The following is a 22,433-nucleotide window of genomic DNA, read 5'->3' on the forward strand; positions in this document are numbered from 1 at the left end:
CATATCTCATAAACCCAAATCTTATTTACATAGAAAATAAAAAAAACATGCCACATGTTTAACTTTATAGGCTCCAACCCCGTGAGACCCTAATAAGGATAAACGGAAGAGAATGGATGGATGTTTAACCCTTTCATGCCTAGTGTATCGTATTTAATACATGCAGTTTTTTGTGAATTTTTGAGACTTCTACATCATCAGTGTGATTTGTTACCCGTTTTAAAGCATAAATAAATTTTGCAATACTTTTTAAAGCATTTTTTAAAGGCCAGATGTAGCAAATATGACGCAAATTACAACTACTATAAGGGAGGGAAATATCTAAATAACTTTATAAACAAATCTTTCAGCTGGTTCAATGAACTCTCCATTTTAAAAAAAATTGAATTTTGTGGCAATTATTCAGGCTTTAAATAATGTTGAATAATGAATTGTAAATCTGGCATGTTTAATTCGAATAAGACTTGGATAACAGTAGGTGAACAGTAGGTGGCAGCAATATGTGTCTGACCGGCTAAACTCAAAGAAGAAGAAAAAGAAGAGAGGCGTAGAAGAAGACAAGGCGGAAATGCGGAAGTTATCGCCAATGAGACAACAACGCGCCAAATTTGTGAAAAATCTTTAGAAGTCAGTGCAGCAGGATGAAGACGTGCGTCTGAGCTTTAAGGATAGCTACATGTGGCAGTCGCTGCTGTGTGAAAAGGCTGAGCAGGTAGGTTATTCTTTCATATTTTCGTATTTTAGTTTTCTTAGCGGTTTTCTTTTGAGCATCATGACATTTGACAGAACTCTGTCAAAGTGCTGTCAAAGTTAACAGTTTTGTAAACTGGTAAAGGCTTAACAGACACTTGTTAGAAGAAATAGGACCCATGTTGTGAAAATAATGAATACATAAGTAAATATTAGAAAGCGAAAGTGATGAATGTGTGTGTTTCTGTCTCTAGCATGGCGGTGCCTTTTGTGCAGGACTGGGACGTTGTTCAAACTCTGGGAGAAGGAGCCTACGGAGAGTATGAAAGCTTCCTTATCATTGTTTATCATTAGCTTATCGCCTTTAATAGCTGTCCTCTTCTAGCCATCGGACAAGGATTTTTTTTTCCTTGTTTCATGGGATCATGACAGGCATGTATATGCACTAGAAATGTTCATCTGATAATCCAAAAACATCACTCACAGGAGACACCTGACTCCATCGCAGTCACAGTTAGCTTTGAAAAAAAGGTAGATGAACCAGGTATCAAAATGTAGGTAAAAATGAGACCTTACATATGCTAAAACATGTTTAATGTAGTGTTGATTTGAAAGTTTAACCATTTTTACCAGAACAATTCCATGGTTTTTGCAATGGAATTGTTAGAAAACAAATCAAACAGTCAGGGTAGCAATGACTGCTTCTATCATTCTTAAATTATGGCATTATGCCACCATTAAATGAGGTTTCCAGAGATACCAATGCTCAAAGTTTGTTATAGAAGAAAACTACTGCACAAAAACAACCTTTTAACTTTAGATTGACTCCTTGAGTGGGTTTAAAATTATCTTAAATATTTCTGTTTGTTTGTTTTTCTTGTTTTCTAGAGGTCAAAGTCAAGTTTATTTATATAGCACATTTTCAACATTGCATGCTGCACACAGTACTTAAGAATCTAAAATGCAACAAAAATAAATAAAATGCACAACAGTGATGTAGTAACATATAGAAGGGGAAAAATAAATAAAATATAAACAACTAAAACAGATGGACTTTGACACCTGACCTTCTGATTTTATTGAAAAGTTTAACAAAGTTTAAATTACTTGAAAATTATATCTAGAAACACTTTAGGAAGACTTTAGCTCTTTGTGGATCCTGTTTCCATTCAGACTTCCTCTCACTTCTCCTCACCTCTGTGCTCTCTTTTCTCTTTATGATCTAACGGCTTTGTCCTCTTTGTGTTCTTGGTCTCAGAGTGAGGCTGCTGGTGAACAGACAGACTGAAGAGGCGGTAGCAGTGAAGGTCATCGATACCTCGCAGGCAAAAGAGTGTGCTGAAAATGTCAAGAAGGAGGTCTGCATCCACAAGGTACATCCATCACTTTCACCTGCACAGTTAGTATGAATGAAAGCAGCGGCTCACCAGTGGTGTGTTGTAAAACAAGTCCAGCTGTTCTTAAATCCATATATATAACAGCTGCATGAAAGAAATTGTTAATTAACTAAATCACAGTTTTGTATGCTCTCATTTCCCTTTTCCTTGCATCAGTTACTGGCATGAACACAGCCTGTTCATGCCAGTTCCAGACTGTGAGAATTAGATAAAAACTGTTACTGTTGTGACTGCTGAGGACGTTGGTAGCCCTCAGCTCGAGGGTGTCATTTGTTGGGAAAAGTTTGTTAAAGCTAATGCTATTCCAGGCAAGCTGAAAGCAACCATGCAGATAAGAATACAGATGTACAGATGTGTCTGCTTGTTTTGGCTCACCTAAAATGATGTGACATGATGACAGAAGATCCAAAAACCAGCTGAACAGACACCGAAGAGGCAAACTGAAAGCAAACATGTATGAAGTCGTGCTTCATACTAAAGTAAAATATAAAGAACTGGCATTTGTTATTAATGTTGGTTAGATTCATAAAGATAAACTGGCTGAGACTGACCAGTTTGTTGCTCTAGTTTACAGGTACAAACTGATTGTAAGCAATTTAACACAGAATGAAGTTGTTTTTATTTTATTTTTAATTGTTTTAGATTTGTAGAATTAATTAAAAACGTTAAGCTCTTAGCTAAGTAGAATGATAGCTGAGAGCACTGTTTTGAGGATCTTTGTGTGTGCACTTAACTCATAGATGCTCAAACACTCCAACATTGTACGCTTCTTTGGCCATCGGAAGGAAGGACCGACTGTGTACCTCTTCCTGGAGTACTGCACCGGGGGAGAGCTGTTTGATCGAATCGGTGAGCCGTAAACTGTCATACAAGAAAAGCCTTTTGTTTGCTGATTTATTCTTCCAACTGTAGCTTTCCTGACTCGAATATGATTAGCATGAATACATGAATTCAACTTAGCTGAAATGCGTCTGGAGTTTTCAGTAATCATTCTTTGCAAGTATTTGATTTCAGGCTTACTCTTTCTTCTTTTACGCTCTCTTTAGAGCCCGATGTAGGGATGGCTGAAAAGGATGCTCATAGATTTTTCCAGCAGCTAATAGCAGCTGTGGTGAGTGAAGAACATCTTTGTGCTTATGTGACTTCCTGCATATTTTCCTGCTGTTATTCTCTTTTTTAAGTTTTTTTTTATTTGACCTTTTCTAGGAGTACCTCCATGATTTTGGCATCACACATAGAGACATAAAGCCAGAGAACATTTTGCTGGATGACAAAGGTGAGGAAATGCAATCTTTATTGAGGGATTCTCTTTTTAGGATTCTCTTTTATTTCTTATAACCACCGCCCTCTGGGGTTGATTTTTTATTTTATTTTTTTACCTTCAGATAACCTGAAGCTGACAGATTTTGGCCTGGCGACCATGTTTCGCTTTAAAGGCCGAGAGCGCCGTCTGAATCGATTGTGTGGGACTCTTCCCTACGTGGCTCCGGAGCTTCTGAGCCAAACAGAGTACAGAGCTCAGCCTGCAGATATCTGGGCTTGTGGCATAGTCCTCACTGCCATGCTGGCTGGTGGTAAGATCCAAAATTTGAAGATCATACACACATCTGTAGTCCAATACCATATGACAGCAATGGCAATGAGAAGTTGATGATATCACAAAGCTGTTAGGTCAGCAGGGCCAGTGTCAAAGCTGCAAGTGGTTGTTGTGCTGTGTGAATTTGCATTTGATTGAATTTCTGATTTTACTAAATTAAATAGCTGATTTTTCATCATTTTTACTGTCTTGTAATTTGCTGTCATATTTCTGCCTGATGTCAGACAGGACCATCCTCAGTTTTCGTCTCCATCTTCAGTCTGACATTGTCTGAACTTTACAGTCGAGCAGATTCAGTTTTCAATCTTTACAGCCTGACCTGTTTACCTGAATATCATCTTATTTTAAGTCAACAGTGAAGTACAAACAAGCTAGGAGATCACATGGTAATAGAAATAAAAGAAGAAATACTTTATTTATCTCTTATATATGAAATTCTTTGGTTATAGCGGTTAGAATTTTTATATTAGAAGTATAAACAGTTAGTGTATATATTAAAAAAAAACAACAACAAAACATTAAAGCCTTAATCCGTTTCGTTTGACGGATTTCCTGACTGTGCCCTCCTGGTGATGTTGAGAGTATGTACAGGTCCACATGGTTCTCACTGTTGTACACGGTGCCATTTAAGTTCTTTCACTCTGCCCATAAAAATCTAAATGCTTACTGGATTTAAGTTTGGCCTCTGTTCAGCAGTTTTTGACTTTTTTTTTTTAAGTTCCATCAAAGCTCTGACCCGTCTCTGATTTCACCATGAATGTCAAACTTGTTTAAAGATTAACTTCTATGTTTAACTGCCCCAACCTCCACATTGCAAATCAGCACTGCTACTGAGGTTGGCTACAATCCAGAGATGCTTCCACTGCCCCCCCCCCCCCCCTCTCTCTCTCTCTGACAAGGAGTTGTGCGCTAGAAAAGTTGTTTACCCCAGGAGGGTGAAACTTTTAGTCCAGAGTGCTGGTATGGAGTTGACACACAGTGTATTAAAAACATGTTTTGTTTTTTGTTTTTGTTGTTGAACATGACAAACATTGAGGCAAAAATTCAAGTTGCCTTTTACAACCAGTGGAAGAGACTGAGATGCTTGAGTTTTGCTCTGTGAGAGGGCACATTACTTTAGCAGTGACACCCAGCAGGAGGGACGTGAAGGGGAAATTTACTAAATTTAACACAAGTATTTCTAAGGTGAAAGCTGTGTACGTTGTCTTGAAACTTTGTCACTACATGTCTGTTATCCACTGCTTATTTTTTGCCCCATCGCTGCGGAAATCAGTCAGGTCGATGGACGCTGGCAAGTTACAGTTTTATAGATATATTTATATCACATACAGATATAGATATCTGTGTTTATACGCTTAAGAATTGGTTGTAAACTTAACCAAATTATAGACTCAAGGTGATTTAGTTATCTTGAAATACAGTCACATCACTGTAATGGTAAAAAACAAAAAAACCAATACAAGCTTATTTTAAATTGAGGTCTGTTTAAGAATTCAGTTTATTTATTGTATACAGTTCTGAAAGATCAGACAGCATGTCTTACATCATTAGAAAAAATGCAAACGCTACTTCCCTGAGGTCGTGCATCATTGAAGTCCATGCAGTTAATGTGAGGAAACCTTTTTGTTGTTTCCTTGTTAGAGTTGCCGTGGGACCAGCCAACTGAGAGCTGTCAGGAGTACGCAGACTGGCTTCAGAAGAAAACATATCTACCTCCTTGGAAAAAAATACAACCACTGCCTCTTAGTGAGTCTCACGCTATTGTAAGTTTAGTTACTGCATGTTTTACATGTTTTTCTTTGGTTCATGTGTAACTTTTTTTAAATTCAGGTTTGTTATCCAAATTGCTGCTGGCCAGTCCAGATGCACGCATCGCCATCACAGACATCCAGAAAGACCGCTGGTTTACTGAAGGCAAGTCCCAGCAACAGGTTTAGTTTAGCTTCAGTGTTCACTGTACTCATAATGGTCTTTCTGTCTCTGTAGGAGTGAAGCAGCCAACAAGTTCTCTGCACTCAGGAGGGAACAACAGTCTTCGATCTGATGGGTCACTCATATCTCGGGCCAACAGGTCATAACTTTGCGCTTTTCTCATTTTAGATCAGTTTCTTTTTGTGTCTGATAATCTTAAGAATGTCTTTCTCTTTTTGTAGTGATGACAGGATGCAGTTTTCAAGCTCTCAGCCTGACTTTGCAGCCGGTGGCTGGGAAGCCATGTTGTTAATTAGTCAAAATGACGGTCAAGTCAGCTTCTCCCAGCCGACCAAACCTGAGCACATGTTACTGGGTAGTCAGTTACTAGCTACACCAGGAGCCAGTCAGGTAATTCACATACTCAGTGATGGATTGGTTTCACTACGTAAATGTTTATATGTGTATTTATTCTCATTGAAGCACACAAAGACGCAGATTATTCTTTTTTTTTTTTTCTTTTTTTTTTTTTACCTTTCACCAAAGTTTCTTTTGATTTAAAGGCATCTGAATATCAACAAAACCCTGATGCATTATTGCTGTGAGCTATTTAACATGTGCTCATTTCTTCTTTCTGTGCACAGTCGCCGTGGCAGAGGTTAGTGCGGAGAATGACTCGTTTCTTCACTACTGTCAGTGCTGATGCCTCCTTAACTGCCCTTAAAGACATCTGTGAAGGCCTGGCACTTGGCTTCAAACTCACTAGCTCCAAACAGGTATATCTATACTCAAATATACAAGATTTTTACATTTCCTGATAACACAGCCTTTTCTTCTGCGTCTCATCATAACATGCTTTTATTTTTTATAACACACATTTTAGGTGACCGTGAGCACGCTTGACAAACGCAATAATAAGCTCATCTTTAAAATTCATTTGTTGGATATGAATCAGAGAGTGCTGCTGGACTTCAGACTGTCTAAGGTAGGTTTTACCATTTAAAAGATGAATTGTATATTGTTTCTAACGCGATTTATCCCCTGCCTTCTGCACGTTCTGACATCTTAACCACTCAAGCTTGCAGTCCATGCAGTCGTGTGAAAAATGAAGTTCAGATTCAGTAGCTACATCAGTGTCTCACATCATTGTGGAGGAATTTTGGCCCACTCTTCTTTACAGTACTGCTTCACTTTATTGAGGTTTGTTTATGCACAGTTCTCTTAAGGTCCCACTACAGCTATTCAGTCACGTTGAGGTCTGGACTTTGAGTGGAGCATTGCAAAACCTCTGTGGTAAATGTGCTGCTGTGCTTGGGATCATTGTCCTGTTGCATGACCCAGTTTTTGGCCAAGCTTAAGCTGTTGGCCAGATGGCCTCAGATCTGCCTCTAGAATACTTTGATATACACAGAAACCTCAGTGACCGCAAGGTGCCCGGGTCCTGTGGCTGCAGAACAAGCCTGAATCTTTACACCGCCACCACTGTGCTTGACACGTGGTCCTGTGTATTATGGTTAAACATAATTATCTTCATCTCATCTGTCCAAAGAATGCTTCCAGAAATCTTGCGGTGTGTTTAGATGCGACTTTGAAAACCTAAGCTGTGCTGCCTGTTTTTTTTTTTTTTTTTTTTTTTTTTTTTTAGAAAAAAAAGGCAGGCCTTCGAAACAAGCCCTACTTGTTCAGTCTTTTTCAACTAGAACTTTTTTCTAAATGATTGTTTAACATTTAGCATGCAAACTGAGTCCTGTAGAGTCTGAGATGTAGCTCTTGGGGCTTTGGCACTTGCAGTAAGGATGTAGTTTGTGTTTTGCAGGACTGCATGGAGTCCTTTTGAAAGCTTTCTATTTCATATGACTTTACAACAAACATTGTGACTTGTGCTTTTGAACTTGGACAATGGAAGACATGAAGATCATTTTCAGTCTTTTCCCCAGACTGGTGGAAAGTTGGTTTCAGCTGTCTGTATCATAAATAAGGATTATTAAACTGGCTGAACCAATAAACTCACTTGAAAACCTCTACATGGATAAGCAGGGCAAATCACTCTTATTTGGCCTTACACAAAAATCCATCAATAAGCTTCAACGTGTCCAGAACTCTGCTCCCCGTATTATTACTAGGACTCCCTCTACCCACCACATCACCCCTATCCTGAAGCAGCTTCACTGACTCCCGGTTAAACTTTGCATTAATTTTAAAATACTCCTTTATACATTTAAGGCTATTCATTCTCTCTCCCCACCATACCGTTCTGGTTTGGTACAGATGTCCATCCCATCCCAGTGCCTCAGATCCTCCTCTTTTTTTTTTCTGTTCCATCCTTTCATCTTATCACAATAGGGAGCTGGGCTTTTAGTCGCTCTGCCCCTCAACTTTGGAATTGCCTACCCTCTGACCTCGGAAACATCACTTCATTCCCTCTTTTTAAGTCCACCCTCAAAACCCACCTGTTCAAGATAGCCTACTCTGTATAACTTCCCATGCTCTTAAACTTGTACAGTGTCCTTGGGTGATTTGAAAGGCACTTTTAAATAAAATGTATTTATTATTATTGTTATTATCAGAGCACTTAGACACACTGCTTATATTGTTTGTCTGAGTGGAACTTGTTAGTGTATATTACCTCTAATATTCATCCATATGTGTCTGTAAAACAATATTGTTTTTAATGATACCTGTAGGTAAACAGATGTAGGCATATAGGGCTTAGATTGTTGCCTATATTCATGTAAAATATCTGTAAAACTTAACTCTATCTATATAGACGTATGCATGCAGTCATCCTTATAGGTCAGTTGGTTTCACTCATGTTTGTTTAAAACGGGTTTACTGAAAGACAAACTGTAGCAGAATTGATACAGAGAAACTCACTGGTCTGAGTCACCTAATGAACAGGTCTAAGAGTACAATGTCCTCAGTGTATGAGTGCACTTTCATCTAATCAAGATGGTCGTGTGTGTTGTGTGTGTGTGTTTCCAGGGTGATGGTTTGGAGTTCAAGCGTCTCTTTGTGAAGATCAAATACAAGCTCGGTGACATAATCAGCACTCAAAAGATTTTGGTCCCCATCTAAGTGAGCAGATCTTCACACTAATGCTCTCTACTATGGATTGTAGAGAGGCAAACCTGTGTATATATTTACTTGTTTTGTTGATGTTTTTCATGTATTCTGCTGTTGAGTGAGTATGAGTATGTCTACATTGTCATTTGTGTTTTTGCTATTAAAGACTGATGTTCTCTAAATATGTTTAAACAGTCCAAAGTCTTGAATAAATTATTAAAAGACCAAAGTTGTGCGCGGAGTATTTTGATAAATTCACACTGTTGCTTTGCTGTTATCCATGAAAATCAAGTACACAGTACTGTTAAAGTCTGGAGTTACACCTCATTGCTTTATACTTTGTTAGGTGCTAGTTTGCTAGTCTTACCTTAAGGCTATCACGGCCTAGAATAACTGAGGATCTACACAGACATAAGTGTTATTTATTGAAACATATGCAAACATAAATAGAAATATAGAGTATAAGGCAATTCTAACAAGTCAATATTTGGTATGACCACCTTTATTCTTCAACACAGCCTGAACTCTCAAGGCTAAGTAGTCTTCAGGAATGGTTCTCCAGGCTTCTTGAAGGACATTCAAACCTCTTCCTTATATGTTGGCTGCTTTTTATTCGGATATCTGTCAACATGATCCCACACTGCTTCAATAATATAAAGATACAGGTCTGGGGAAGCCAATTCGTGTTCCACTGTGTGTTTTTTCTGTTTATGTAAGCTTTTATTATACTGGCAGTGTGTTTGGGATCATTGTCCTTTTGAAAAGTTGTTGCCAATGAGATGGTTTACAGATGATGTTGCATGTTGGATCAAAACAGTAGTACTTTGCTCATCATAATTTCGTCAGTTTTGAAAAGCTCCAACACCACAGGCTGAAATGCTGCTCCAACCATGACAGAGCTTCCATGGTGTTTTACAGATGGCTGTGGACCCCACTTGTACCTCTCTCCTGACCTCCCGTGTATGTATAGATGACAATTTCAGTAAAACATGACAAATTTGGATTCGTGACTCCATAAGAACTGTTACCACTGATTTTCAGTCCAGTTCTTGTGTATTTTGGCATACCTCAGTCTATTCTCCCAGTTTTCTTTCTTTAAGAATGGCTTTTTGACAGCCACGCTTCAGATGACACATTTCTGATCAAGTCTGATCTTTTGGTCCCGTTTCAGGTCTTTGTTGGATTTGTTCATGGACACGACTTTCAGATACTGTTCATTTGCTGTAAATAGCCTTTAGGCCTGCTACCATAATACATACCATAATAGACCCATTTCTGTAATATACTTACATATCTATACTATTGCTAATATATATTGTAATATATCTATATCACTAAAGCACTTCTGGATGGATGCAAACTGCATTTCGTTGCCCTGTACCTGTGCATGTGCAATGACAATAAAGTTGAATTCTATTCTATTCTATTCTATTCTACTTCTTTTGTCCTCTGCTTGTCCATTCTTTTTCACAGATTGAAATAAAGAAAAATGAACAAATAATGTTTTCATGAAAATCTGATATTAACAGGGTGCCCAAAGACATGATTTCAAACTGACTCTTTGCTGTGTTTAATGTCACATGTGACACAACAGTGAACTTTCTTATCAGTGTTAAAACCATTAATGTGAAAATGCTTAGGTACAAGGACTGGACTGAAAATGAGTGAAAAAGCAGCCAATGTCCAAAGAAAAACCCATCAGAAAGCCTGAAGATGTATTGCTGTCTACTTGGAAGCAAAATATGAAGAAATGGGAGATGGCTCAAGACTTTTGCGTATTTCCAGCTGGATGGGTCGGATATATGACTACGAGCCTGTCGCCTTGACGGTGATGGTGACGCTGACTGGCTCATTATCGTCTCCAGAGGGAGGGGCTTGGCTGGTGGTTGTTAGGGTGGCACTCATAGGTGAAGAAGTGAGGGGTGAAGATGCCCGGGGTAAAGCCATGGCTGGACCTGCAAAACATCAAAGTTCAGCAGATAAGACAGATGTGCATTACGATTTTTAGGCCTGCTGACGGTTGAAACATCTGCTTAGAGATATTTCCGTCACTTCCATGTGGGCCATCAGCAACGTCCTATATGGGTCTATATGTGTGTTTATAGGTGTATGGTCACTTAGGGTAGCTCATCTTGCCTAGGCTGGATGATCCACCAATCTCCTCTATTCCTCCCTCTGACGTGCTGACCACTTCATCCTCTGGGAAGTTGATGTTTTCCCTTGACTGGCTGTGCTGCCTGGAAGCAGGAAATGATAAAACGCCATGTCTGTAGCAATAACTGCAAACAGGAAATCATTAATTCTTGGTTTTATAGACATATATCTAGATACTCACCTGCCAAATAACAAGTCATGTAGTCCTGGTGGAAAGAAGACGACATTAACATCACAGTGATTTTAAACAGATCAGCAGGATATTGGTGCTCATGTGCGGTGGACTCACGAGGGTTGTTGTTGCGGTTGCGGATTATGTACATGAGCAGCAGAACCGTAAGAATGGCTGCAAAGAGCATCCCACCAATAGCCGCTCCAATCACAGCAGGGTACACATTGTAGCGTGGTTCAGCTGCAACACATCATAGTTACAGATTGCAAAAAAGTTCATATCTGTCAGAACACCGCAGCTACATCCAGGAGCTTGAGTGGTTCTCAACCCAGGTCAGTGTATGTCATGATTTGAAAACATCACTTTACTATTATCCTGTAATAATAAATGTTGCTTAGGTACTTCTTTAAAAGGAGCTCTGTTGAACTAAACAACGTGGATTCATTCATTCATTCATACAAGGGTTGAAAACCACTGAACCATCCTACCATGTTACAGTTCTAGTCAGATGTTTACATCTACTCATCAGGGGCATGAATCTCATGATAAATTAAGGGTTTTAATGATTTATTTGAACTGTTCTTTTTTTCAGGGTGGAAGGATTGTACAGCATACATCTTTAATGACTAAAAAAAACAAGAATTGGGTGCACAATTTTCTTTTTTTCTGTAATCAACAGAGGATAGAAATTAGCCTGTGTTAGCCTGTTTCATCTGCATTTTCAACCATGTAGCTGCTGATTAATGATGAAAATAAAGAATTTGGAGGTAGTCCTCCTTCTTCACTATTCCACCCACTTTATGAACTTTATGTGCCAGTGCCATCGGCAGCAACACAGCCCCACAGTGTGATGCTACCACCACCATGCTTGACGTCTGGCACAGTGCTCTTAGCTTTGAAAGTCTCACCTTTAGTCCTCCAAACATACCTTTTAGTCATTGTGGTCAAATAGTTACCTTTAGTGTGGACAGTGACTCTGGTGTTCCAGCAGTTTCTAGTTAATGGGAGGCTTGAGCCTTGTTGGTTGCTGGGTTGTTCCTGAACAACATAACCAATTTCCTCTGATCTGAGGGTGACCGTTTGGGTTTTCTTTGCATCCTTGGCAAAGTGGAGGCACATCAGAATAACTTGTACTTATGCACTCTTGTTTGAACCAATGATCTTAGAATCTGTTTTAGAAATGGCTCTAAGAGACTTTCTGAACTGCAAATCTCTTCACTGAATTTCTTGGACTTTCCTGTTGTTGTGAGTATTAGTCAATCCAGGGAGTGCCCTCAGATGTAATAATTCTTTATTACATCAGTAATAAAGACATATGCTGCACCATCATACAAGCCTATAAAAAGAAAAAATCAAAGAAATTGCTGAAACCCAAAATTACATTCATGCCAATGATGAGTGTATGAAAATCTGACCATAACTGCACAGGTTTCTCTGCAACCTAAATAAAACAAATGGCTTATTCAGAACAGTTTCCTGCAATAATATAATACAAAGTGGCACATTTATCACACAGGATGAATTCGAGGGAAGATCAGGAGGACAGAAAAGAAGAAAGTAACAAGAAAGTGAGAGAAAGGTGTGTAAGCATGAGGTATGTGTCGTTGTTTGCATGTGTTTTTGTTTGAGTCTTTCACCTGAGTGGATAACAAAACACAAACAAAAAAAAAAAACACCACAGTTAGACACATTAATCATAACACAACATTAAAGATTGTATCTCATAATTAGCAATGCTGCTTGAAAGAATTTTTTATATTCCTGTATAAAAATAACCTGAAGCATCATCTGATTTTAACACGAGTGTAAAAAAAGACAACACAGTTAAGCAAATGACACAAAAATATTATCTACCACCTAGGTAGATCCTTTTTTAATAAGTCTTTGTTATCCTCCATCGAAGTGGTTGAACATCAAAGCATGTTGTGCAATAACGCCCTCTTTCACATTCATGAGTAAATAAGCAATCATGGTGTGCTTGGCTGTTCAAAAAGAACTCTGTCCACAGCACATAAGAGTCCTGTTGGTGTGATATTTGGCCCACTGTGTGAGAACAAAATAGATGCTTAATAGATGGTTTAACTGTATTTTAATTGTATTTTAATTGTAAATTGCGTGTTTGGAGAAAAGAGATCACTTCGTTCCCGCCTGTTATGAGAAAGTTGCAGCAAGATGAGGATCCTGTTCGATCACAAATTGATTTAATGCTAATTTTTTTTTAAATGGGTAAAGTAAAAGTCCCAACTTTAAGCCAATTTCTTGTATGCCAGACTGATGTTTAAACTGCAGTTACTTCTGCATAATGTTAGGTCTGTACAGAAAGCAATGTTTCACATACCTTTGTCAGTCACAGTTGGATTGGATCGTCTTCCTCAGCAAAGAACTGATCATTAATATGTTTGTATCATTTGTTTAATTGGGGTCTTATCTACTTTTAGAGCTCATCATGATCATGTTTTATGTCATGTTAATGGAGAAGTTTGAAACTGAACACACCTTTCAGAACAGTTATTATTACATCTATATACATCATCTATATTACATATTATATATTACATGTTATATCACTTCATCTTTGTGATTTTGCCTCTTTTTATTTAAGCTTAACAAGCTGAAAATGCCCATCTCTTTGCTAAAAGTCTCATATGTCTCACATTTCCTGTACCTGGTGTCTTTGGAGTAGAAGGGTGTCCCACAGTGCGGTGGTTCACCGGTATGATGCGAAACTGGTAGGTAACCGTTGGCGTCAGGCTCCCCACTGTAAAAATCCTGACAGCTGGATCCTGGAGGATGTTACGGTACCAGACTAGGGGACCAACTTTCTCCTCATTCCCACTTCCTTTCCTTTGTGGTTGCTCAGACATATTTCGGTGCTCCAGGAAGAAACCTGTCCAGCCTCCAACTTCCTGGTTCTTCACCACCCACTCCAGCTCCACCTCATTACGCTGTCGACTGGTGTACATCACTCTGACCAGGGTTGCATTGGGTGGCATGGGGTACTCTACAGAGATAACACAAACAGAAATATCCCCATCTGTATGACTTCTTTGTGATGACCACTTGTAACTTTTTATATAGCTCATCGACTTTCATGCTGACTGTAACTTTATGGACAATAATTGTACAAACATCAGAGGTGTTATAGTATTCTGATCTTACACTCAGCAAGAAAGTAATTTAGAATTAAACATAGATTAATAATTCTTACTCTTGATGACTAAAGTGATATTGATTTCGGTTCCTCCCACTGCGTTGGAAGTGGAGCACCTGTACTCGCCGCTGTCTTGAGTTTCATCTGTGTCTCTCACAGTCAGATTGGCCCATGCAGACGTTCTCAGAAGCATGTACTTTGAGGTGTCTTGCACACCGACACCCTGATTATTAAACCAGGTGATTTCATTGACAGGAAGGTAGTTGTCTCTCAGACTGCAGGTAAGCTGAACGTCGCTCCCCTCGTACACAGACACGACTCTGCGCTGTGTCTGCAGCACTGGTGCCTCTACGTGTGACAATGTACAGACTAATTATTTAACAATTTATATCTGCTATTTGTTGTACAGTGAGAATGTGCACTGACCCAGTGTGAGTCTGCAGGTCTTGGTTTTGACCAGAAGTGGGTGTTTAGCGTGGCAGGTGTAAGGTTTCCCACTGCGAGCTGTGCCATAGTGGAGGATCAGGATGTTGAAGGTTTGTTCCCCACCTTTGCTCTGACCTTCAGGGCCCTCCCACCACACCAAAGCTTTCGGGGCCCCTCCCTCCCAGGAGCAGGACAGCGTCAAGTATTGTTTGTCTTTAGTCACAGAAGCAAAACACAGTGGCTCTGCAGGGGGAATATCTGATGAAGGAGAGGAGAGATATAAACATGTTCAGATACATGATCACAAAACTGCCACTAACTTATCTTTTACTGTTTGTTGACATTGCTGCACTCACATGTGCGTGTGCTGCACTGTGTCGACTGTTTCAGGGCAGGATGGGAGCCCAGGCATGTAAACAAGCTGTTATTAGAAGTCAGTCCTCCAGAGGGCAGCATGATGGTAGTGCTGGAGGCTGAACTTGTTAGCTGGGCTGTGTTGGACTGATCTTGTATCAGGTCTCCAGTCCAGTGGAGGGAAGGTGAGGGGAATCCACCAGGCCAGGAGCACAGCAGCTTCAGAGAGGTGTGATTCAGAGCTGGCTCCACAGAACAGGACGGGGAGCCATCTGGGGGGTCTGTGGGGGATATGATAGAGGTAACAAGGTAATGATGTGCCGAGTGGAGTAAACTGATGTCATCAGGGCCCGGAACCTTTTTTTTTTTTCAATTATTGCTACATTGGTAAGGATTTTTGGTTAAAATAACTATACAAAAATTATCGAAGAAGAGATATGTTGTTATGATTTTGCAGTTTTTTTCTTTTGTTGGTGGTGGAGTTCTTCTGAAAATGTAATCTTAGCAAATAGCAAAAACATAAGACGTGTGCAAAACCAAAAGTAGGGAGAGTGAATGACGTGCTTGCCATGATTGTGACGTCACAGTGAGATACCTGCCAGAGAGTCCCATCAACTTCCAAGATGGTCCAAACAGGAGAATAGGTCAGCAAGCTTTCCATTATCTGCTGTGTGTGTGTGTGTGTGTGTGTGTGTGTGTGTGTGTGTGTGTGTGTGTGTGTGTGTGTGTGTGTGTGTGTTTGAGAGAGAGTTTGAAGGTGTTTAAGCTTTTAAAATAAGTATACCAGCTGAATGTGCTGAATGGAGTCCGAAGACATTCAGAAAAAGAAACCGAAAAGGATTCTGCATTAAGTGAAATGATCAGGGAGATGTTTCTAGGTCAGAGATCCTGGGTGAAAATCAAAGATGTTTAACCTCCTAGGACCTGGCATCCACATATGTAGACATCACATTTTGGGTTGTCTAGACCAAAAAACTTAATTTTGCTCTACAAGGGCCTGATATCCACTTATGAGGACATTATACTGCCCCTGTTTTATCAAAATTAAAAACGAATATCCTCATATGTGGCTCTCTTTTTCTTAGGAACAAAGAATTCTGGTGATTCTTTGTTTTTACATTCATCGGGTCCCAATATGCCCAAATATCAAAGAGAAATTAAAAATACATGCCATGGAAGAGTTTGGGTCTTAGGAGTTTAAGCTGTTGATAGTATTGTACTGAAAATGTCAAATCTGAACAGCTTGATCACATTTGACTCTTTTACACTCCTTGCAGTAACAAGAGAGAACAATAGGCTTTAGGGTAGAATTGACAGAGGAGTAAGATGCTTAATAGCATGATCAGAGATCAGAGGTCACACTCACAGTAGACGGTCAGGCTGATGGTTTTTTTGGAGCGGGTGTTAAGGTAGGTGTTCAGAGCCAAGCAGGCGTAGTCGCCAGTGTGCATGCGGAGGATCTTGGTGATGGTGAGCTGCGGCCCGCTGTAGACCTGTGAGTTGTTGTAGAACCAGACATACTGACTGGCTGGATTGGACTGGGCCTGACACAGCAAAGAAACAGTCTCTCTCTCCAAAGCCGAGTAACCCCGCTCTGTTATACTGTACGGAGTTACGTTTATCTGAGGAATGTCCGGGCCGACTGAGGAGAAAAATCATTGCTGTGAAATTTAATGTGATGGACCTTCTGCTTCATTTAAAAATTGTCCACAAAAGCTGACTCATAACAAAATGTTTCATCCAAGTTAGTTTAGATTCACAAGATGACATTTTCTCTGAGAGTGACAAATGTTGATGATGCACAGTTTACCTGTAATTTACTGATTACTCACACAGAAAATGCCAAAGACAAGTTTAAATTAGACAGAAAATATCAAAGTCATACCAATTTCTGTTTCTTTAAGACTGTAACTTAAACCACTGTCTTATTCTTTTTGCGTCTTTTTTTTTTTTTTTTTTTTTTAAGTTTTACAAAAATCTCCATATTGATCCAACTTCCTCAACTTACAGATGGTGTCCAGCCACAAGCGGTTGGAGCTTTCACTGTTAACTGCGTTGCTGGCCACACAGCGGTACCAGCCGGTGTGGTTGCGGTTGACGTCGGTCACATTGATAACACTGCTGTCGCCCTGTGCGATGATCGTGATGTTACCACTGCGGGTTTCATGTTGCCACACGTACTGGATCGGTCCAGTCCCATTTTCCAAATTGCAGCGCATCCACATTGTAGATCCTTCCACTGGAGATACTTCACTCAGCGAGAGGTAAGGCTTAGTGACGGGGACTGCATTAGCGGCGAAGAAACACAGTGTTCAGTAACTGGAAAGATCATTTTACAAACAGAACAAAGCTGCAAGTTCCCACAAGCAGCAACATTGGAGATTGAACATGAGACCAGGGTCAAAAGGGGCCCTACAAAGACTAGATATAATTTGTTTGCTATGGCTAATTTTTTACTTTCTCCTGCCTTTACTTGTGCTAATTTCGATTACAAAACAGGAGCTCACCACTGTTAGCATTTAGCATTTTCACTGCAGTCATTTGATAAAATAATGTTTCCTTTTCGGTATTTAATCTAACAGCTTTTCTACAGTCTGTGCTCCAGTCGAAGTGAATGAATTTTTAGCAATAGTTCTTTCATGTCTACCATATTGCACTTAATGAGCTTCTCAAACATATTTCTTGGGTGGTTGGTGATGTTTCCTGGAGGTTGCTGACTCACTTGTGGAATCTGGTTGCAAAGAAAGTGCTACACCAAAACCCTCTGTGTGATTGCTTTGGTTGCTATCAGAGTGCCACAGTTGCTTGTAGTTTTTTGTGTTTGTCTGCAAATATCCACTAACTACTAGCTAAGTTGCAGTTGGTCAAGGCCTATGTGATTTAGGCCTTCTTCATGTGATCCTACATTGAAAACTTGATTGTTAAACATTTAAATTGGCTGACAAGTTAATGGTGTGGTTAGTGGTCACCTGTCTGCAAAACCTCAATACCGTTTATGGAGACACTTGCCAAACAAGCTAGTTTGCATAAGCTGGGCCTCAACCCCCTTATCCTAAAATTCCTATTTTGTGGGCTTGAAAAAACAAGCTCACCCTTTAAAAAGGGTGAGAAATAATCTGTAGTGCCTGTATTCATCTTTTGTATGCAGTCTATGGTCCCTCTATGGCCAGCCTTAATACAAAGCTATAATCTCCTGATTATAGGGAATTGTGTTTTAGACTTTTATAATCTAAATCGTCTTTGCCAAATAAAGTAAAGAAGCTTTTATTTCATAAAGTTTTAAAATGCTCTGTTCAAAAGACCAACAAATAATCAAAAGACAAAGCAGCACATGCTGAACAGTAGAGTTTCTTAGATGATAAAAGTCAAAAAAAGAGAGAAATATCTACAGATTTTTATTTTCAGTTGTTCCATCTCTTCCTCTTTCTCTCCAATGCACATGGCAACAGGGATAGTAATACACTGTATAATAATTTAGGATAATACACCCAAGTAAACACAACAAGTCTACTGTCCTATTTTGGAATATATAAGACAAATTAACCATGTTGGAGAAATTGGGCAACAAGACTGAATGTCAGTCTCTGTTTCAGCTATAAACTGACTAAAGATTTGTAGCATTCGTGACAGCAGGAAGTCTTACCTCGGACAATGAGATGCACGTAGTAGTAGTAGACTTTCGGCTCGTTCTCTATGTCATAGAAAGCCTGGCAGGTGAATAAGCCTTGTGCAGCCAGAGGCAGCTTCTCAATGCTTATAGCTGCACTGTTTGAGATGACAGTCAGCTGTCCCAGCGTCTCAGCCAGCTTCTGAATCTTCGGTCCTCGTCCCACATTATACACCACAGCTTTTATGCCTTCAGTACCAGGCTTGGTGAAGCTCCATATGTACATGTCAGGTACAGAGGGACCACACTCCAGGATCACGGCTTTGCCCACTACCCCATACACACTGGCGTCCTGGTACACCACCTCATACATCTGGGTGTCCTTGTACACAACCTCTCCATTGGGGTTGATCTGCAGGGCTGGTGGTGGGAAAGGATACAAAGATATGAGTGTAAAGGAACAGGAGACGCTGGTGTTGTTTACCTCGTCGGTGTTCGGTCACAGGATTGATTACACAGTGAGTCTCAGAGGCAGCGTAACATTGTTACAAGTGATTCCAGGCATTTCTTTTCCTTAATTTCCACATGCAGGTTCTAAAACAGCTTTTGATAGCATAGCCTTTCTGCTTGTTATCTACAGTGCCCTGTGACCCGTCATTTAAATCAGTAAGAACCAAATAACTGTAGATGCATCAGTGTATTTGCTGCTCACCCCAAATTTGATTACAGAAATGCCAAATATATGTTCTTGGCGAATTTTGAAATGTTATATTGAATACTTTGCATTATTTATACAGTCTACATACTGATATGTGCTTTCAGAAAATGTAAATGTATGACATGCAAGTATTCAAATCCTACATTTTTGCAACAGCATTCCAGATCATGAAGAATTCACTTCTCTTAATTTGCTGTTTTAAAGGATGTTTAAAAAGTAGGGGTTTAAATGAATCCACAGACACTGGAAAACTCTTACCATTTGACCCCAAAGTGACCAGACTGGTAGTTAGATATAGAATGGCCAGTCCTAGCAGTGGAGCCACCATGGTATCATGATGATCCTGAGTCCAACAACCTCTTTACTCCAAAAAAATGTGGAAAAGATCAAAAGGTGAAGCCTAACTGACCATTACAGCCCTCCTTCAGATGCCTGATGTTCCGTCTTTCGTACTCTCTGATCTGCAGGTCTTCTTGGAGATTCCAGTGCATTCGACTGAGAGTAGGAAGGGACGGCGGGTCAGTAAACTGATTTAGGCTAAATTATTAATGTGTTTTCCTTTCTCTCTATCCCTCTATCCTTCTTTCTTTCTCCTGCTGGGTTAGAATAACACACTGACACCGAGACCATCTATTATACAAGAAAGCCACGTAAGTGGATGGGCTGGCCTTTCACACACACACACACACACACACCTGCACATTAACTAATGCAGTCACAGTTGCAGCTGAATCTGTCATTTGCGGACTTAATACCACAATCCTTTACACTGGAATTTCATACAAATTTCAGATCTCTGGAATGCCATAAACATATATCTTTATCTATATATAAAATTTCTCTCTCTATATATGTAAATGTATAAATATATACAAGACAAAAATATATAGGTGGAGAGCTCTGCAAAAACATTTATGCAGTCAGAGTACGATTAAACTGCATTTGTAATGTGCAGTCAACTTGGGTGACTTGTGAGATTAAAGGCTTCAGATTTCAAAGGTTTTATGAGGATCCAAGGAGCAGAGTAAACTCTACCAGTGGGATTAAAATCATTCAGTAAAAATATTCAGTATTTCACCGTCATGTTGCCTCACAGCATGCTCTCATTGCATGCCAACATTTAAAAATGTAATCTCCACTTTAAAGTGGACTGCAAGAATGCACAGTCTGTCCATCAAACACTTTTATTCAGTAATTGTAACCATTTTCAACATGTTTTTATGTTTATTCAAGAGCAGAATAGACTGCTCGGTGGAGCCGTGAGTATGTAATGTGAGACGTTTGTCATGAATGAATGCAGGGCGCAGATCAGTTTCCCTCACTTGGCAGACAAACAGAATGATGGAATACAGCAGGTTACTCCCTTATTTAGGGAAAACTAATCAAATGTTAAAATGCAGCTTTATCTCAGCGTGAGATTTATTGAAGGAAATTAAGGCGTCTATAGTCCCGTGCAATTAATTCCTCCAATATCATTATTATTTGTTATTATTATAGATAGTTTTGGTGAGAACTGGTGAGATTGAATTTTAGCTCTCAGTACTGACTGACTGGTTCTCAGGCACAGAAATGTGCCGTTCAGAATCATCATTTCTCAAATCAGATGCAGCCTTTCACTACAACAATTTGGCTAGGAGCTCTTTTCTATTTGTTGGCTTGTTTTGCTTTTGTATTATATTTAGCATATAGACAAGAAAAGTTGGGACAGTGTCATGTTTACCACTGTGTAGCATCCCCTCTTCTAACAACAGTCTGTAAACACCTGGGAGCTGAGGAGAGCAGCTGCTGGAGTTTTGTGGATATAGCTGCTTGATGATACTTCAAATGTTTTCACATCTAGACATTTCTACTTACAAAGACGTGTTGCTGCAGTAGATGCAGTATGCGGTTTGTCATTGTTTTATTGAAATATTCAGGTCTTCCATGAAAAAGATGTCACCTGGATGGAACATATGTTGCTCTAAAACCTGTATACACCTCTCGGAATTGATGGTGCTTTTTCAGCAGCCAAGTTCGTAGGCACCATGCCATCAGGCTTTTAAGCTGAGTCAATGGTCAGTGACTTTATTGTCCCCAGTGGGAAATTGATTTGCAGCATGTCCACACATCAAACAACAAATACATTTTTTTTTTTTAAAAAGAAGAAAAGAAAAGAAGATAAGCACTGAAAAAAGATGGTTCCTTTTCTCTTTGGTCCAAGGAAAAGGTGCCTATGTTTTCCAAAAAAGAATTTCAATTTTGATCCACATACATGTTCATAAAGAAATTATACAGTGTCTAATTGGTTGTTATATTTCTGTTACCTATACGTTTATGGTGGCTTCCCATCAGTTTGCTTTGTCTTTTTTTTTAGCACTCTAAACACAGAATTCAGCATTTTGAAAGATGGTACATGATTTATGTACAGAGCCATTCAAGATGTTCTTGCCTCCATGTTGCCCAGTCATTCCCAGTAATGGACACCTTTTGATACAGCTATAAAAGATATTGTGTGTAAAGCTTCAGTCTTGACCAAATATGACCAAATTTATGTTGATGTTATGTAGAATGATACGAAACGGGTTGTAAGTCTCAATAAATTAAAAAAAAGCTGTTTTTTTTTATGTATGTGGACTACAAACACTTAATCTTCTTTGATCGTCTCCAGTAACATCACCTGATATCTACAATGTTCTCTTTGCTACTGTAGTGTGCAGTGTGACTATGCCGAGATCTGTAAGGCATCAGAATAAAGGCTTAAAAAAAGAGGTTTTAAAAAGATTTTTTTTAGATCAATCATTTTACTTTAAGGGAAATCATTGAAATCAACTAAAATTGGCCTAAATTTCAAACTACTGTCGGTGAGTCCAGCACGGGCCACCCTATCCAAATCACCCTAACATCAGTTGATGCAGAAAACATCTACAAGAACTCCAAAGGTGAATCATAGAATTTCTTCAGGTAATTAGAAGCTATTGGTGTAAAAATGCACATATCCACTGATCTGAATGAGAGATGTGCCTTATAAAGTGACATTTTCTAGTGTCTGAAACTAGGATTTCTTTCACAAATACACATTCACACTTGAATAGACACACTGGGGGCAACTCAAGGATGCTTCAACATGCAGACTGGAGGAGTTGTTTCTAATTGGTCGATGAACCACACTATGTCCTGAGTGGTGACGCTGAATTGGATAAGCAGAAGATGGATG

The 22,433-nt window shown here is 39.4% G+C and overlaps 2 protein-coding genes across 2 annotated transcripts; one reads left to right on the top strand and one right to left on the bottom strand.

Annotated features, from left to right (window-relative positions):
• Positions 1 to 552: 552 nt before the first annotated feature.
• On the top strand, positions 553 to 8,905 carry chek1 (checkpoint kinase 1). Its single transcript, XM_040033082.1, has 14 exons — positions 553 to 712; positions 945 to 1,010; positions 1,949 to 2,063; positions 2,828 to 2,936; positions 3,134 to 3,198; positions 3,294 to 3,363; positions 3,473 to 3,661; positions 5,326 to 5,430; positions 5,515 to 5,598; positions 5,671 to 5,755; positions 5,838 to 6,006; positions 6,240 to 6,371; positions 6,479 to 6,580; positions 8,578 to 8,905. The coding sequence occupies exons 2-14, from the start codon at positions 946 to 948 to the stop codon at positions 8,668 to 8,670; spliced, it is 1,383 nt and encodes a 460-aa protein (XP_039889016.1). The 5' UTR covers positions 553 to 712; position 945; the 3' UTR covers positions 8,671 to 8,905.
• A 1,178-nt stretch (positions 8,906 to 10,083) lies between these two features.
• LOC120734324 (V-set and immunoglobulin domain-containing protein 10-like 2) lies at positions 10,084 to 17,195 on the bottom strand. Its single transcript, XM_040033083.1, has 10 exons — positions 16,924 to 17,195; positions 16,282 to 16,557; positions 14,918 to 15,196; positions 14,562 to 14,819; positions 14,193 to 14,483; positions 13,650 to 13,985; positions 11,102 to 11,224; positions 10,994 to 11,018; positions 10,795 to 10,895; positions 10,084 to 10,613 (listed from the first exon to the last, which is right to left on the bottom strand). The coding sequence occupies exons 1-10, from the start codon at positions 17,138 to 17,140 to the stop codon at positions 10,465 to 10,467; spliced, it is 2,055 nt and encodes a 684-aa protein (XP_039889017.1). The 5' UTR covers positions 17,141 to 17,195; the 3' UTR covers positions 10,084 to 10,464.
• Between the last annotated feature and the right edge of the window lie 5,238 nt (positions 17,196 to 22,433).

This window comes from Simochromis diagramma, unplaced genomic scaffold (genome assembly GCF_900408965.1).
Source record: "Simochromis diagramma unplaced genomic scaffold, fSimDia1.1 OVJJ01000216.1, whole genome shotgun sequence".
Taxonomy (NCBI): Eukaryota; Metazoa; Chordata; class Actinopteri; order Cichliformes; family Cichlidae; genus Simochromis; species Simochromis diagramma.

Coding starts and splice junctions, on each gene's coding strand:
- chek1 (XM_040033082.1), top strand. CDS start 946: ATGGCGGTGCCTTTTGTGCAGGACTGGGACGTTGTTCAAACTCTGGGA. Junction 3,199..3,293: donor AGCAGCTAATAGCAGCTGTG/GTGAGTGAAGAA, acceptor GACCTTTTCTAG/GAGTACCTCCATGATTTTGG. Junction 5,756..5,837: donor CTCATATCTCGGGCCAACAG/GTCATAACTTTG, acceptor CTCTTTTTGTAG/TGATGACAGGATGCAGTTTT.
- LOC120734324 (XM_040033083.1), bottom strand. CDS start 17,140: ATGTGGATGCGCTGCAATTTGGAAAATGGGACTGGACCGATCCAGTAC. Junction 14,820..14,917: donor ACAGTGCAGCACACGCACAT/GTGAGTGCAGCA, acceptor CTCCTTCATCAG/ATATTCCCCCTGCAGAGCCA. Junction 10,896..10,993: donor CATGACTTGTTATTTGGCAG/GTGAGTATCTAG, acceptor TCCTGCTTCCAG/GCAGCACAGCCAGTCAAGGG.